This window comes from Cololabis saira, chromosome 3, assembly GCF_033807715.1.
Source record: "Cololabis saira isolate AMF1-May2022 chromosome 3, fColSai1.1, whole genome shotgun sequence".
NCBI lineage: Eukaryota > Metazoa > Chordata > Actinopteri > Beloniformes > Belonidae > Cololabis > Cololabis saira.
This window is the reverse complement of record NC_084589.1, coordinates 34,908,117-34,924,851: the sequence shown is the minus strand read 5'-3', so window position 1 is coordinate 34,924,851 and position 16,735 is coordinate 34,908,117. Positions and strand designations below refer to the sequence as shown.

Below are 16,735 nucleotides of genomic sequence, written 5' to 3'. Positions count from 1 at the left end.
AGTGCCCAGAAAATGTCCATTATTTATGATAAATTACACATTTTATTGGAAAAAAGTATTTTCTGTAAAGTGAGCGTTCATGTTGTTTGGACCTTGAAAACAGAACCAGACACTTAATATTTCAGTTCTATTCAGTTAAGCAATTGAAAGCTTTTATTGTTTGTCATTTCCCTATAAATGGCAGATCCATGAAAATGGAACATTAATGCAAATAAATACGTAAATAAAGACAATATAAATTATGAAAAATGGACCTGCTTCTTTATTTTTGCTGGTGCTGAGGCAACCATCACTATTCATTTGTGACATCATTTTTAACATCCTTAAAAGTACAGTAATTGTTGTTAACTATTATTAAGGCACCAGTTGCTGTCCTCAAGTTAGTTTGTGATAAAATGATAAATCCTGCATTCAAAACCTGTTTTCATGTCTATAAATACTATTGTTGTGATTTTTTGCTTTTTTGTGCTTTGTACTACACTCTTTAATAGTTTATCAACTATTTATCGTATTCACACTTTTAACTGCTAAAAGAAACAGTTTCGCAGTTTAGAAATTGATAACTTTGTATCTTTTGATATGCAACAGGTGCCTATGATGGTTTTCTTTTTTTTTTTCAAGTTTGTGTGGAGACAAAAAAAAAAACTACCAAAACAGACATCACAAATGTTTTGATTATTTATGCATTTCTGAATTCAGTACAGCCACGGGCCTTAAGATGTTGTCCTGGCCTTGGATTGATACATTATAGTTAGTTTAGTGGAGGAAAACATTGTGTCATGTCACCATACCAGATAACTCAGGACACAGCGTGGACATTCAAGACCCTGCAGAGTGCTTTAGGATGACTAGAACAAAACTGCCAAGTATAAAAACATAAAGCAATTAAATGTAACTAGGAAGTTTTTTTTTTAAGTTTCTTTCTGAAAATGTCCACTTAATGTTTTCTTTGTCTGCTCAAGTTTCCTGGCTCTATTACTGAAGCCTGACAGCTGTGCAGCGGTATTCCATTAAAATTGTGGTATTAATAAGCTGGGTGGATACTCTGAAAACAGGAAGCCCGATGCTCGCGCCGGATGCAGGCCTGTTTATGTAACATTTCTCCGTTTTAGGGGAAAGCTTACATTTGACTCCTGCTCAACGAGGCGCTTTGCCCAGTCATGCCCTTTTTTTAAGAGGAGGGGGCGCGTCACGTGGGTTAGTGACTGCCGGCGCCGTGCATTCTGATTGGACGAGCGGCTCCAGGCCCCGCCCCCTCGGAGAGGCCGTCCTTGCTGACGTCACTGCGATCAGCTGTTTGAGCTCCACAACAACAACAAAAGAAGGCGCAGTCGGGGAACTGAAGAGGAAACGGACTGCAAGAAAAAACGCTCAGACGCACTGTGAAACCCGATGTACAGTCCTTAAATTAACGACTTTCCTATTTTATTTCTTCCGCGAAGAAACCTCACGTTTTTCTATTTTTCGAAAAGTGACGAATCTACCTCCGTTTTAAGGATTTTTATCTCTATCTGGGGTCGTTTACATCTCCTCTTTCTGCCGCAGGTGGGTTCTTTGTTTTCCTCTTGGTGAAAATTAACGGCCTCGTTGTCTCTTTTGTTGATGCAAATGACCTTATTATTTGCATAACAGTTAAGACAGTTCATGCATAAGTTTTTGGCGTGATATCAAGGAGACATAATGTGTTATTACGCCTTCATTTTTTCCGATTTTTATTCGTCTTCGTCTTCTCAGCTCAAACCTGATAGGCTTTTCAAACGCGAGCCCCTATCGGCTTTATCACCCCAAGACTTAATGGCTTGTTTTGTCTTGTCAATGAAGGTTTTTATGTAGTTGTGAAACATATTTCATGACATTTTCATGGATATGCACTTTAACAAGCAGCCGAGCTGTGCGGTCTCGCCTGGCTAGTGTAGAATTACATTCTCCTCCCCTTCCCGTTGTTTAACCATCACAGCTCGTCCAGCTCCCAGCCTGCTGCTGCTGCCTCACATTAGGCGATCACCACACCAGTTTCCCTCTGCACACTGCTGCACGAATCAAATTAACACCGAGGAAATTAGCCCATTAGTCGATCAGTCCAACGATTAAAGACCTTATCAAGGAGAACGTTGATAATCCTTCATGTACTGGGTGAAATCATAAGTTTTCTTCTTCCTGCTCCTTTTCTTTCATGGTGATAATGTGTACTTCATGAAATTTTGTACAACATTATTGAGAATATATACCATGAATGGAATAAATGAAATGACATGAAATGAAAAATGCCTTACGTTTAGAGTTTACTCCTTTAGTCAATCTCTTTGGAATTTAATTGGTGATGAAAACATATTTTAAAATATTGGGTTACGTGAAAATTATGGTAGACACAGCTGTTTTCTGAGATTCATCAACTGGCCCTGAAGTTGTTATACTGAGGTGCAGTTTGCATCTTTACACAACAAGTAAGACCAGTAAAATGAGAGATCCCTGTGAATAAAGCAACCTCTGATTGATTGAATTGATTGAAGAATTTATTAGGAGAGTTGCATAGGATAGGGTACAGTTTCATGACAGTACAGATTCGCTGATACAAAGTCAACTAAAATGCATTATTCCAAGAAAGCATTACACTTGTTTACATTGGAGACATTTTTAAACTCATATAACATTGAATGACATACAGGTTAGAAGCAGTACTTTGTAGGGAAGATTGTAAAAAAAAAAGAAAAGGGGGGAATTTACTGTTATTTTGCACCGAGAGAGACTAAAAAGGTGATGAGACAAATATAAATCTACAATATAAATCTACAATATCTACAGGCTAGAGTCTGTAAAGTGTAGCTATAAACTCCTGTTTGCCAACTAAAATGCATGTAATCTGTGCTTTATCCTCCTATGTGCCTGATTAAGAGTCATCCATTGTGGTTTATCCTCAATCCAGTCGCCTACATATAATAAAAAATCGGATTGAAGGATTTTCTCTGCGTCCCACGGAGCCCACTTTATTAACTGCCTGCTTTACATTTTCATGAATAAATAATGTGGGATCTGATGTAATAGATACAAATGCGTATTGGTTCAGCACATATCCCTGCTCTGTCTGACCGATTAAAGGATATTCATGCGTACAATGATCTATGGTCACACGGCAGAAATCCCTTTTCGTATTTATGAAATGCACTGCCGACTAGGCAGGGGGGTGAATAATGGAGGAGAAACAGGTGCAAAAGATTATCAGCTTGTTGTTGATGGTAAAACTAACTATCAGTTAGTTATCTTAAAACCTCTCTCTGTTTGCTTTTCGTCAGCTGCTCGATGTTTAAAAGAGGCGGAGATCATGTACTGTTTTTAGTAAAGCACTTTCAGTGTTTTCTTCTATAGTTGAAGTGAAAATTGACAGCTGGGAAATACGACCGCGCGCTTGGGGACTTGAATGCATCAGAAGGATTTTGACTGAAAAGTGGGGCGCGTTTACATGCAGACAGAAAAACTCGGAAATATGTGATTTCATGTTGTTGGACGCATAAACTGGTTCGGATTTAGGTTAAGTATTCATGTCTGCCTTCTAGTGGTGATTATGAGTTATTACAACAGATAATGTTCATGTTGAAGGGCAATACGGAATTTAAGCAAAACATAAGCCTTTGTTTGGTTTAAAGAGCATTGAGTTCTAAAATATAACCCATACTTTTACCTTTACTAATACTCTTTACATGTATCATTAAACAAATATATGAAGGAGAGCATCTTTTGCTTCTTCACATTTTTTTTGCATTTTTTTTCTACCTCTGCTCCATTTATTTTTGTACAATTTGTTATCTCAAAATAACTTACTCTTCAATGCTCATTTAACCTGGTGGACAGTTTTGTTTAACTTATATAATTATATATTTAGGGGGTCAGAAATAAAGTGTTAATCAAACCTAACCAATCTGTATAAGCTTTTTTCACCCTCTTTTTTTTGTCACACAGAAAAGAGTTTATTTACTATGTCCATAAAGATTAATCAGTGTAACAGATACATTTTTTCCATGAAAGTGTTGTTACCTTTCTTGTGTGCTGAATTTGTTTTTTAACGAAAAAAAGTCTCCTGAATTATTTTCTTTTCTGTTTAAACGTTTGTGCCATTACATTGAGTTATTTTCATGCATCTGCCAAAAATAGTTTTATGCATTTATTTCCACCAACACATGCTGAGGGTTTCATCTGCATTTAGCACATTTTATGTCTACATCTATTTTTAAATATTCTTAAAGGCAAAACATAGACATAACCTGTCAGTCTATGCACTCTTTAGATCTTTTTTCATCTTGATTTAGACGATATCACCACTTAAACCAAGATATATATTTTGGCAGCTGGATGGAAAGAGGATCGTCGTTATTGAAGTGAAATCATAAAATGACAGATGACATAGTTTTAACACACAACCAAAGCAGTGCAGACTTGGCTCTGGCCCACTAGTACTGTGCCAGTGGATGCCATTGATAGAGCAGCTGCATGTGGGACGGTTATAGTGATCACTTTTCATTTGGTCTACTTTCCTAATGTGAAACATTGCAGTGAGTTCAACACGCAGGCTTCCAGCCAGCTGTGTCTGTGTGACCCACAGGACAGCAGAGCTCTTTATTCGTAGCTGAATGTTACACACAGGCAGTACAGCTTCTCTGTGTTTGCCTCCATCAGATCAATATCACAAGAGCTGCAGCTGTTGCGTGCATCCATAAGGCCTGAAAAGGAAATTAATCCAATGATGGTGATTCACTTTACAGCCCAGATAATTGTGCATCAACATACAATACTAACAAAGACATTGTTGGAGTCTTTGTTGTGTGCTTTTATTAATCTGGGCTGCATTGTTTACCAGCCTTCTTCTGAATATCATTTATGAGGAATGAGGCGATGACTCTTGGCAGGTCAAAGTTGCAGCTGTTAATGTTTACAGTTGGGCATGACAACAAACAATAGATTATGCTTTTGTAGAAGTATCAGGCTGTGTGAAAATACAGCAAATGATGAGAAATAACTAGCCAAATCCTAAAACAGGAGAAGAGAAAACATAGAAATATATTTTGAAACACACCACTACCACATGGATATAAGATTTTTGTTACACCATTTCTGTGGATCTTCTCCCTAGGGGTGCATAGTATTTACAGTATCTGTCCTGGTTGATAAGGTCATTAGTAACTTGATAATTACTTGGCAACCTACTTTCATAACACCTTTGGAGCCATATTTTATTTTTGGACAAAAACCTTATGGAGCACTGTGAACCCACTTCTACTCTCCACTTTAAAATGCTGTAAAAAAAAAAAATAGCCAAAAAAACCCATTTGATTTGGGGGAAAAAAAGCCATTGAGATGCTGTAAATGTAAATCTGCCTTATCCAACCATTTTTATCTCACTAATACTTCGCATAACTCCAAACCATTGGAAAGCAAGTCTTTCCAGCTTCTGTTTTGGTTTTTCTGGTCTGCATGTACCGGCTGCTACAGACTCAGAGTTTCCAGCTGCACCGGTCAGATTTGTTATAGCAACAGCACATAACTTACTCAGCAGAAAATAGCAAGCAAACTCAGTTTAAAGATAAACTGGTGAAAAATGTGGAGCATTCAGTCAGAACAACTCTCTAAGGAATGATGGAGACAAAAAGAGAGCTGTGATGTCAATGTTACTGTACTCTATATTTACTGAAAATGTGAATTGAATGTATCTGAACTAAATGTTTAAGACTTGCCTTGTATTTATCTCAGTTGATTTGAGGAACATTATAAAATTGCTGATTTTTGTCATTTCTTCTCTCGTCACAGGGCTTTTTTGTACTTTTGCACTCGTTGACTTGTTGATGTTGAGCGATGTCCAGCCTGTGTCTGCTGGCCATCAGGTGATCCATGACCACACCTATTGATGCACTTTAGCACCTTTCCGGAGCCTTCCGCCCACTGTTCACCCTGCAGCTGATGACCAAAAAGACTGCCCCGCTTCTCCGCGGTCGCCCTGAGCTACGCCCCTCCCTCAGCCTCACGCCCCTGCAGGACGCACCGGGATGTTCCAGAGGGTCGCCAGCGCTCTGTTCGGGGACGACGTGCAGGAGCTGAATCGATGCAGCAGACCCGTTGTCGACAAAGAGGAAGAAGAAGAGGACGAAGACTGGATTCTAGTCAACTACCTTGGTTAGTATGATGCACAGATAAATGATAGTAAAAAGTTACCTAACATTCAAAGCTTCATCTCTAATATCTACTGCCATGTTTTTAATTTATCTGTAGCTTTTAGAGATGGAGCGAGTTTGTGTTGACTCCTCCTGGGTGAAGTCAAAAGTATCAAATGATGCTAAGTCTGCATCTGCGACTTTGCTCCCCATCTGACATTATTATAATTGTAATAAAGTGTGAGAAACGGTAACAGTAAGGTCTTTAAGTGGCATCTTGGACCACACAGTGAAAAATACTAAAATGGTCATGTAACAATGATGAAAACAGAGGAAAACAAACACAAATGGTCAGCTGATATCCCCCATAGTCTAAATGCACACTGAAGAGTCAAAAAAATGGCTTCTGTTTGCTTGACAGTGTCAGCGTCAGTTTGGTGTCCATCCCCTGACCTTTGTTTGTGTCGTATGAACCCTGGTAGTTACAGAACACATGTTTGCGGCTGTTATATACGACATGTGTTAAAAGAGGCTGTGCAAAAAGGTTTGCTGTCGTTAACTGGACACAGAAGTGGTATTTTGCATCCTCTTAAAAAGTGGTATGAATGGAATTATATGCACGTCCGCTTCTCTCAACGTGTCAACGCTCCACCTTAACAGTTAAAATTCAGTTCACATCAGTTTAGAGGTAACACAGTTCACACTATTGACTGACCTGCATTTCTTTATCTTATACCTTTGAGTCACGTTTAACTCACGATATCAGTCAGCTGGTGTGTTTTTTTTTTCTTCGCAAGTGATTAGAAAAGGAAAAAATCAGTTGAAAGAATAGTAGAGCAAAAGCATAAATATACACTCTGAAGATGCTTTTTTTGTTTTGGTAAACAGACCTTGAGTTAAGATTACTTTGACACTTAATGTGCAGAGAGAAGATAAAACCAGCATGGAGCGACAGGTTGGAGGGAAAGATACTGTATAATTTTAGAGGCTCGTAATGGCAGGTAAATGTGGAGCCAAGTTTCCAGAGCTGTCTGAGACCAACAACAGATCGCAGACGGAGCAGACAAGAGCAGAGTTCAGCAAGTTTCAAAAGCTGAATGTGGCAACATGACACACAGCAGGGGCGTCCAAATGGCTCACTGAATCTTGGAGCCACTTTGTTTTGGCCCTGCAATCACCTGCCAGTTCTGACTTGACTCTTCAAGTCTCCGATTCCTGCACTGTGTGAATATTTAGGTTAGGGGGAGGATGGGTGGGCTATGTTTCAGCCGCAGAGGAGGATATTGGACATCAGGGACGTTATGGAGATATCAGCCTATAAATAAGCCAAACAAAAGCGCTGAAGGAGTCAGAGGAGGTAAAAATACACCCCGATGGTTACCTTTTTTGACCAGTGTAGGTAGACATTTATGGTCTCAAAGCTGTCCCCTGCACCCTCCCTAAACAGTACTGTCCTAATTTCCCTACAAACTGCTATTAAAATATATTAACACTTGTGACCCAGAGATGCAGATCCCTGCAGAAACAGGAAACCTAAATGGTGGAGAACTCCATGCACATTGTACTAATTTACTAAGCAGATTTGTGTTTATGTTTTTTGCTGTTTGCAAAATAGGCAGCAGTTGCATGGGAGGTATGGTATTTAATCTGAATCGAAGTCACTGGGATATTTTTGCAAAAATATCAACGGTCAATGAGGGTGAGGAGATGAAGCTTGTCTGGTTAGAGGTGAAGAAAGCTGCTCTTGTGAATCCCTCGTGAGTCTTTGTGGTTTGCAGAGAAGACAGACTGATGCGGAGGGTCACCCGGTTCATTTCCTAACCAGAGCAACACACACAGCCAGCCAGTCTTCAAATCCCTGCTGGCATTCTTTGTAATGACAGGGCCTTTTTTTCATGCTGGAAAGTCTGATTGCTCAGCTGACACCTCCACCTGCACGTGTGTGCAAGAGGCGATCAGCTCCTGACGGATTCGTACCGTGAGGATTTCACCGCTGCTGCTGAGATGATAAACTGTGCATGTGAGCTGATGGCCTCTGAGTCAGCACCGTTGCAAGTTCTTTGTCTTGTTGTCGGTAAACAAGGATTCCTCTGTGAAATCCTGCGAGTCAGAGCCACCAGATGCTGCTCATTCCACATGTGGAAGCGAGCTCCAGACTCTTGCTCACATGCATGGCAACAGTTCACGTAGTGGTCTCACCTTTGTGTACCTTCTGAGTGAGAGCAGATGGGTCAGAGGAGGAGATTATCTGATGGAGCTGTCTTAAATCTGAGTTGTTTGTGTGTTTGGTAAAGTACCGAACACTGCAGAGTCAGGCTGAGGTGGAATATGTCTTTTATTTGCAAGCTTTATTTGACCACTGGAGAAAATCTCGTGTCCTTAAACAGAACTGAAATCAAACAGAGACATCTGCTTAGTTGACACAAGGTTATTTTTAGCATTCAGACTGCTAGCCAGAGATCATGTTTCCACCTCATAACTTCCTGTTTCTCAGTTAATCATTAGAAGTCGATGCTGGATTAAAAACAAGACTCATCTGTTCACCAGCATCTTTTTGTAAGTGACCAGTTTTGCACGAGCAGAGTTAGGTGTCGAGCAGTGAAAGATCCTGCAACGCTCACAGCTGATTTATGTGCAGAAGAATGCGCAAGCGGTTGTTTTTGTTTCCCCTTGTGGACGAAATAAGGATTAGGTGGTTGTGAAGCGATTAAGCCACTCTTAAGAGTGTGAGACGGGCTTAGCAGCATGCATGTATGTCTGCTGCTCAGAAACATGTGTGCAGGCTGTGGCATCAGTTGGACATGCAGTCCTGAGGTGTTAGGCTGTGTTGTGCAACAATAAGCACCCCCGCTGTGACAAACATCCCCTGTGGCTGGAACAGGCATTGGGGGGTAGTCAACTGTAAAAGATGTACAAACAGTGTACAAAAAGTGTACAAACAACTGGCCTGGCACAGTAAGGGACTGATAAATTGAGTGAATGTTAAAAGAGACAAGTGGACAAATGTTTTCCAGCACCCTCTGGCTGCTTAGCACACCCTAAATGCATCCTAGCAGACTGACAGGCTGCAGTGGCATCTGCTGGTGGACTGAAGTCAGAACACTGTCATAGTTTTATGTTAAAATTAGAACATAAGTCAATATTTGCTGAACAAAAGGTCTGCCAAACGAGGAAGCTGAACTATTTAACTATTGCTCAAGGATGGTTTCTTAATGTCCTTGATATAAAATAAAAAATGAAAATTTAGTTTTTGCCTCAAATACCAAATAAAAGAGGGACTTCAGTAAAACTTTACCACATTTGAGCACACTAAGGATGTATTCATTCTTTACACAAACTCATAACACACACATTGGGTTTTTATTGCTCAGACAGGCAGGACTTCAAAGAACATTTATTTGTTAGTAAAAGTATGACATTACTTAATTCTGTTTCCTTCTCTTCTTCCTCCCTCTGCAGCTGAAGCCTGCTCCAGTCACTGTGGTGACGGCTTTCCTGGATCCAGGGTCAGTCCTGGTGAGGAAGATGGAGAAGAGGAGGGGGAGGAAGAGGAGGATGAGGATGACCTGGTGATGATCCCATCCCCTATAGCCAGTCCCGCTGTCCGCTATGCCTCCTGCACCTCCCTCAACTCTATGGCTGACACCGACCCAGAAGGCGGAGCAGAGGACGATGAAGATGTGGATGATGAGGAGGAAGGCGGCTTCCTGCGCCTGGACGCCGGCTCTCTGGAGGAGAGCTGGTTCGTCACCCCTCCGCCCTGCTTCACCGGCCGCAGCAGCCAGCAGGTCCTTCTGGAGGCCAGCCCTCTGGAGAACCTGCTGATCGAACACCCCAGCATGTCCGTCTACGCCCACCACAGCCCCCCGCGCTTGACCCTCGACCCCTTGCCACAACGCGCTCTTGACGGGGAGCTGGACTTTTTGTCCAGCAACAGGCCTTCCGACCCAACGATCTCAGGCGGAAAGGAGAAGGCGAGATGTGCGCTAGATGGAGCTCGACACAGGTAAACCCATGTGCCGACCAGGGCTGGGGATCAATTCAAATGTCAAGAATCGGTTCGATTCCAATTCTTAAGATTCAGAATCGATTATCAAGATTTGATTCGATCCGATTGGGTTAGTGTTATTAAAACAGTTTTTTGAGCTGTTGCATGAATTATATGATTGTAGTTATGCAACATATGAATACTAGTATTATATTGAGATTCAACAGCAAGTATCGGCAGCTAATAATGGCTGTAAGGACCAATCACCTCCCAGAATGCTGATAGAACTGCTTTCAGAAACATCGTGGAACAGAATTACAGCATCAAACAGATCCAGGGCAGCAAACAGAGTAGTATGAAATTGGTTTTATATTTTACCACATCCTGTTTTGTTTTTTTCCCATTTTCTGTCTTTTTCGGTTTTTAATTTTTGAGAATTTGGTTCTAAGTATTTTATGCAAATGTAACCCCAAGATAGTTTATAAAATAATGAAATATAGACAATGTATGCAATTATAACTGAAACTTTAATGTTTTCATACCTTTTAAAATAGGCAAAAACATGGCAATAGTTATTCTCGTGTCCAACAAAACATTCCTTTTTTGGGCATAAACAAAAAAATACCAAAAGTTGTAATGTAATGATGAAAAAAAAATCTATCTTTAGACATATGAATCGGTTTTTAGGAATTAATATGGGAATCGATTTAGAATTGGAAATTATATTTTTTTCAACACAGACCTAGTGCCGACAGGTTAAATACAGCTGAGATTATTTTCTGCTTGAAGAACCACAAAATTAAATAATTTACTTTCTGTTGGGAAGAAAATAAAAAAAAGTAGTGATGTAACTAGAATACATTTCTGGTACTATTTGAATATAGAGTAGCTATAATATTTTACTTTGTAAACACTGTATTTTCTCTGATTTGTGATAGAAGTGAAACATCTAAGGAACCAGAGTGTGTTTACTCAGCTTTGTTGACCGCCATCATTTGCGTGTCAGTTATCTAATCTTCTCTGCGCTCGTGTGTCTCTCGCCCCCTGTAGGCCAGATGTAGCGGTTGTGCCGCGCCGCTCCAGTCTCCACTCCGCCTGCTACGCTGCGGCGCTCTCCCCCAACACCGGCCTCCTGCAGCCGCGGCCCAGCATCGCGGCCCAGCGCGCCCAGCCGCTCTCCCGCAAGGCCCTGCGACGTCTCAACCTGCTGCGCCCACCCAAGGGTGGCACCATCCACCTGCACCAGCCCAGCCAGAGGCACCTCAACTTCTGAGGCGCCATGATCCCCTCAACCCACCCCCCCATTATCAACCTCAGTACAATACGGGATTCAAACACTGGTCATCCATAAACATCAACCTCTGTTTTTTTCGTCTCTCTCTTGTCAAGAAACAAACACCAGCAACCAACTAGTTACATCATCAACCACCGGTGACCCACCTTAAACTGAAAGGATAGAGAAACAGGGAATGTTTTTGTTTTTGTTTTGTATCAGATCATGTGGCCAGTGGAGAGTCTCTTTCATCCCCCTCTTTCCCCCCATTTATTCATCCATCCTCCTTCACATTGATGCTGGAAAGAAAGGATGTAAAAAAAGAAAAGAAAAGAAAAAAAACTTATCAAGTCATCCCCCTTCCTCTTTAAGTCTTTTGCTTCTTCCCTCTTTTCTGACTACTTTATGTCCAATCACAGAGAGAAAGAGGTGCCACAGTGACTCCCTCACCTCTTTCTCTTCATTGTTCTTAACGGACAACGTAATGTGTAGAAAACAACGCTGTAGGTCACTTTACTCAGCGGCAGGTTCACGGTGTGGCAGGATGTTCCTGTGGTGGTTTTTTTTTTTTTTTTTCTTTTTCAGGGTCTTCACAAAAAAATGATACATGGATGCCTGGCAACTTTTAAACAACTTTGCAAGGTGACAGGAGTCATGAAACATCCTAAATCACTTGAATGTGTTCAACACAGCAGTACAAATTTTCTTTTTAATCAGTTCAGGAATGTTGTGATGAAGATTTGTGCGCAGAGTGTTGTCAGTATTGCTGGTGCTATACAGTAGGAGAGAAACAGGAACTTAAAACCTTAAAGGATAAAAGCCTGTAAAATAATATGATAGCTGTAAATGTCAATTTTCCACCTGTTTCTACTACGTTTCTGCATTTCACAAGAGAACGCGGTACTTCCACGGCTGAAGTGTTAAACTACAATATTTTAAGTCCATATTTGAAGTTCCTGGCGAGGATGTATTTGCTGTAGATCCATTTAGCCAACTTAGACGCGATCATGACAGGTTTTCCTGTTAAGCTGGAGGGTGTAGTGACTGAAAAGGGAGAGACAGTAGACAGTTTCAGACTTGCCCCTGTACCGTAGCTGCTTTTCCTCGTAGTCTGTTTTCTGCTCTTGTAGCCTCAGATACTGATATTTAGTCTTTGTGTGTTTATCTGAGAGCTTCTTGCCTTTTTTTTATTCATTTAACCTCATATTTCTCTAATATAGTCAGTTATTTACTAAGAATCGTAGAACCTCACAGTTAGAAATGAAGCCAAGAAGCAAAACCCAATATCAGCAGCTGTTATTGTGTTAGACCCTTGTTTAGTAGATCAATTTTCTTTGATTTTTTTTTTTTATAATTCTTCTGAGCTCTCTAGCACCTAATTTTTATACCTACTTTATTCTCCTGCAACACCACTATTTTGTAAATTCAACGCTTCCTGTGGCCCACACTGAACCTGCTTCTGACTTTATAATTCAGTACTTTTTTTTTGTTTCAAAGAAAAAAAAAAGACTTTAAAATTTACTGGGTTAAATATCACTAAACGCCTTGTTTTAACGGTAGCTTTGAGATGAATAGAAAAGATGTAAAAAAAAAAAAAGTATGTTTAAAAAAAAAAAACTTCCATGTTATTTTTTGAAAAGAGAAAAAAAAACAAATTACATATCAGTATGAAGTTATACACATCTATAGTTTCTTGCTTAGGTATGTTTGGTTTACTGTATGTTAGTGTGCGACGTGTTGCATGGTTGTAGAGTTGTGTTCATGTAACGGCAGTGGAAAAAGAAAAGAAAATGGAAAAGTACTATTTTTTTCTTCTTTACGTTTGTTCTCAAATGAATCTGCAGTCCACTTCTCAGGGTCACAACCAATCACCTTTACACTTTAGGAAAATGCAGATTTACTTGATGGCTGATGATTCTGTGCGCGCGCTTGGACTGTTCCAGCTCGTCCTTGCGAGCTTTTCCTCGTGAAATCATTTGCGAAAAGTTAATTAACTTTTAGTTCAGTGTCTTAAAAGCTTATTTTGGTCCCAGGACTGTGAAAATAGACCGGCACCCGGTTATTGGGAATCCATCAAGTTGCAGACAAACTGTTGGTGTTCATCAGTGATATATTATTTTGCTCAAGTGTACCTAACATGCTTTGAGAAATCGACTATTTCCTCTTGTTTTATTTTCCATTCTGAATTAGTTACATTTTGTTTTACTAATATTTAAACCAAAAAAAAAAGTAGCAGTGCTCTTTAACTTTTCACTAACGTGTAATACAGATGTTCTTTTGCATATAGTGTTTGTTAACCTAGGCCTCTTGGCCTCAGTGCTCTCAAATAGTGGACTGCTTAGTTTTTGAATGTGTCGCGAGGAACGCATGACTGAGGCCGAGTCACCACACTGCAGGAAGACAGAAATATACAATCAGTCAAAGTGACAGAGGGCTTCTCAAAATCATTACTGTAAAGGGGGAAAAAAAGTTAAATTTATAATAACAAAGTACCGGTAGGTACATATAGTATTAGACCAATGATCCAAAAAAGTCAAATATAACTCCTTTTCTCAAGATTTTGACTCGGTTGAAGCCAAAATTGGTCAAACTAAGATAAGAGGAATTTATTAAAGCTTGATTATTGTCTATTTATTTGATTTTTTCCCCACAGTTATAAGCTATGAAGCAGTGATTTTGAATCACACTCAACTTTTCCCCAGTCAGACATGGGCTTCGCTTTAAGCTGTAAATCTGACATCATCTTTAATCAAGTGAAGAACTTAAACTTCACGTTTTGCGTTTTTACTCAAGAATTCTTTGAATGGTGTCATTCAAACCTGATATTTTACTCGTCACCAGAGATTGACTCACGTAAAGTTATTCAGTTTGAAGTCAAAGTTCAGGGAATGGATCCTGTCGGTTCAGTACTGTATGAACACGTTCGCTGAAAACGGTTTTAGAAAGCACGCAGTCACTTGGGATGAAAACCTTTTTGCAGTGTGGTTTCGAGTCTTTGGTAGCGTTAGTGGAATGGTAGCGTTAAAAAGAAAGCACTAACACACTTTTATTAGCCCTTTTGTGTGTTTTGCTGTAAATAATGCAATAGTGGAGGGAGTCTCTGGTGTATTTAATTTTTTCTTTTAGTTATTGAATGTTTCACTCTCTCTGCTATCAGTTTTTTGCAATTACAAGCAATGTTTTATTCTGTTACTGCAATGTTTTTCAAAAAGGTAAATTTAAAAGGAATTGAAGAAGGAATCGGAGGAGATGTTAGAGGGTCCTCCTGCTGTCAGGATCCTTTAATGTTTTATTTTTGTGTTTAGTTTCTGTTGTCAGCTCATCTCTCCACCACAGTAACTAACAGGGATTTCTAATGTTTTTGTTCAATGCCTTGAAATTTGTGGATCACGTGCCTTCCAGGTTGAAATGTTGGAATGACAATGCATCAATGAAGAACTTGAACTCTTTTAATTTTTTTTTCCAACGTTCTGATTGGACGTAGTACATAAAAATAGATAAATAGACATCAGAAACCAACTATGCATCACTCGGAGGAAGCTTATACGCTCTCGCCGTCACCATCCGCCCAGCCTGAGTACAGATTTTTTTAAATGACTCAACAAACCAGACAGAAAGATGTAGCAAAACCTTTTTTCTCATTTTTTATTATTATTATTTTTAAAGTGTGAAGATTATCTTGTGGCATTTTTATTTTTCACCGAGTGTTAGACATATTTGTTTATTGTGTAGTTTACTGGAATAATACAGCACTTTGCCAAAAAGTAAAAAAATAAAATAAGATAAAATAAAAAAAAAAGTTGTAGGGATTTCTGGGTTAACTTTTTATTTATCAACATAACTGTTCTCCTTCTTTGTATTTTTGATGTAAGACCGATCAATTCACTCTGTTCTGATGTCAGAAACAAAAAAAGCAAATAAAATGTGGGGTCAACTGTTTTGCAACTGTAATAGTTAATACATGTGATCTCTTATAACTATAATAAATGTTTTCATACACAAATGTCTGGCTGAGGGGCTTATTATTTTTAGCTTTAGGATTTTTGTATAATCCCTGGTAAAAGGAATGAGAAAAATACCAAGACCAAAATATCTTTCTTTGCAAAATGTAATGAAAATGTGCAAACATATTACATAATTATAAAGAAATAGTAAAGGTTATGAGGAAAAAAACATCTACTTTTGAAAAGTGAATGTAGTTTTACTGCTCTTCCAATTATTTTTCATCTATTTTCATTTTGTTTTACAGAGTACTGTACACAGATAAAACACAAATAGGTAATGTGAGTAACAATATTCACCATCTACTGCAATGTACTGCAGGAAAAACTGGTCAACAAACTATTTTGCAGAGCAGAAGTGGCTACTGTAAAAAGTCTGTTTTAAAGGCTCAAAGAACCCAACAATAGTGTGAGGGGTTCAGCTGGCCTATGAACTCCCCAGATTACAGTCTGATGTGATCGGATATCTGACAACATGTGAGATGCAACCACTCCACACAAAGACTACAACCCACCACCCCTAAAAACCTACTGATCATCCTGATACCAGACTGTGGGATGGAGAGAGCGAACTTGATATGAGGCAGGTAGCCATAATGTCAGTGCTGAGTGGTGTATGTTTTGATGTCTCATTTAGTGCCTCGCTGTAGTCATTTGATATGTAGTGTCCCTGTGGTCATTTGTTGTCACTTTGTGTTCAGTTTATATCTCTTTATTGCCAGAGCCTCTCAGATGTAAAGACGGGCAGAGGTTCATCAATCTGAAACACACTACATCAAAACAATGTCATGAAAATGGTCCTCAATGTAAAATTGCAGACTATGAAGATCCTGCAATCACCAGTTTTCTCTGTGCATAAGGGACAAGGCCAAAGTTCAAAACTCAATGCGGGTGATCTTCAGACAATTCACCATGCAATCCACAAATGCCGCTCATGGCTCTATCGTGAAAAGAAGAAGCCCTATATGAAAAGAGCCAGAAATGCTACTGTCTTCATTGGATCAAAGCTAATTTAAAATAGTTTGAGTCAAAACAGAAAACTCTTCTGTGGTCAGATTAATCAAAATGTGAAACTCTTAATCGGAAACCATGGATGCTGTGTCCTGTGGACTACATAGGAGAGGGAACATCCAGCTTATTATCAGCATCCAGTTTAAAAGCCTGCATCTCTGATGATATGGGGTGGTGTGGAAAGCTTACATATTTGGGAAGTTGCCATTGATTCTGAAAATTACACAGAGGTTGTAAAAGGGCATGTGCTCCCATCCAGACAATGTCTGTTTCAGAGAAGGCCTCGTATATTTCAGCAAAACAATCGTAAACAACATCATACCAT

General features: G+C 39.5%; 1 protein-coding gene across 1 annotated transcript; it reads left to right on the top strand.

Annotated features, from left to right (window-relative positions):
• Positions 1-1,314: 1,314 nt before the first annotated feature.
• Positions 1,315-15,427, top strand: tp53inp1 (tumor protein p53 inducible nuclear protein 1). The gene is made up of 4 exons (XM_061717355.1): positions 1,315-1,545; positions 5,797-6,159; positions 9,597-10,143; positions 11,176-15,427. The coding sequence occupies exons 2-4, from the start codon at positions 6,033-6,035 to the stop codon at positions 11,396-11,398; spliced, it is 897 nt and encodes a 298-aa protein (XP_061573339.1). The 5' UTR covers positions 1,315-1,545; positions 5,797-6,032; the 3' UTR covers positions 11,399-15,427.
• Positions 15,428-16,735: the final 1,308 nt, after the last annotated feature.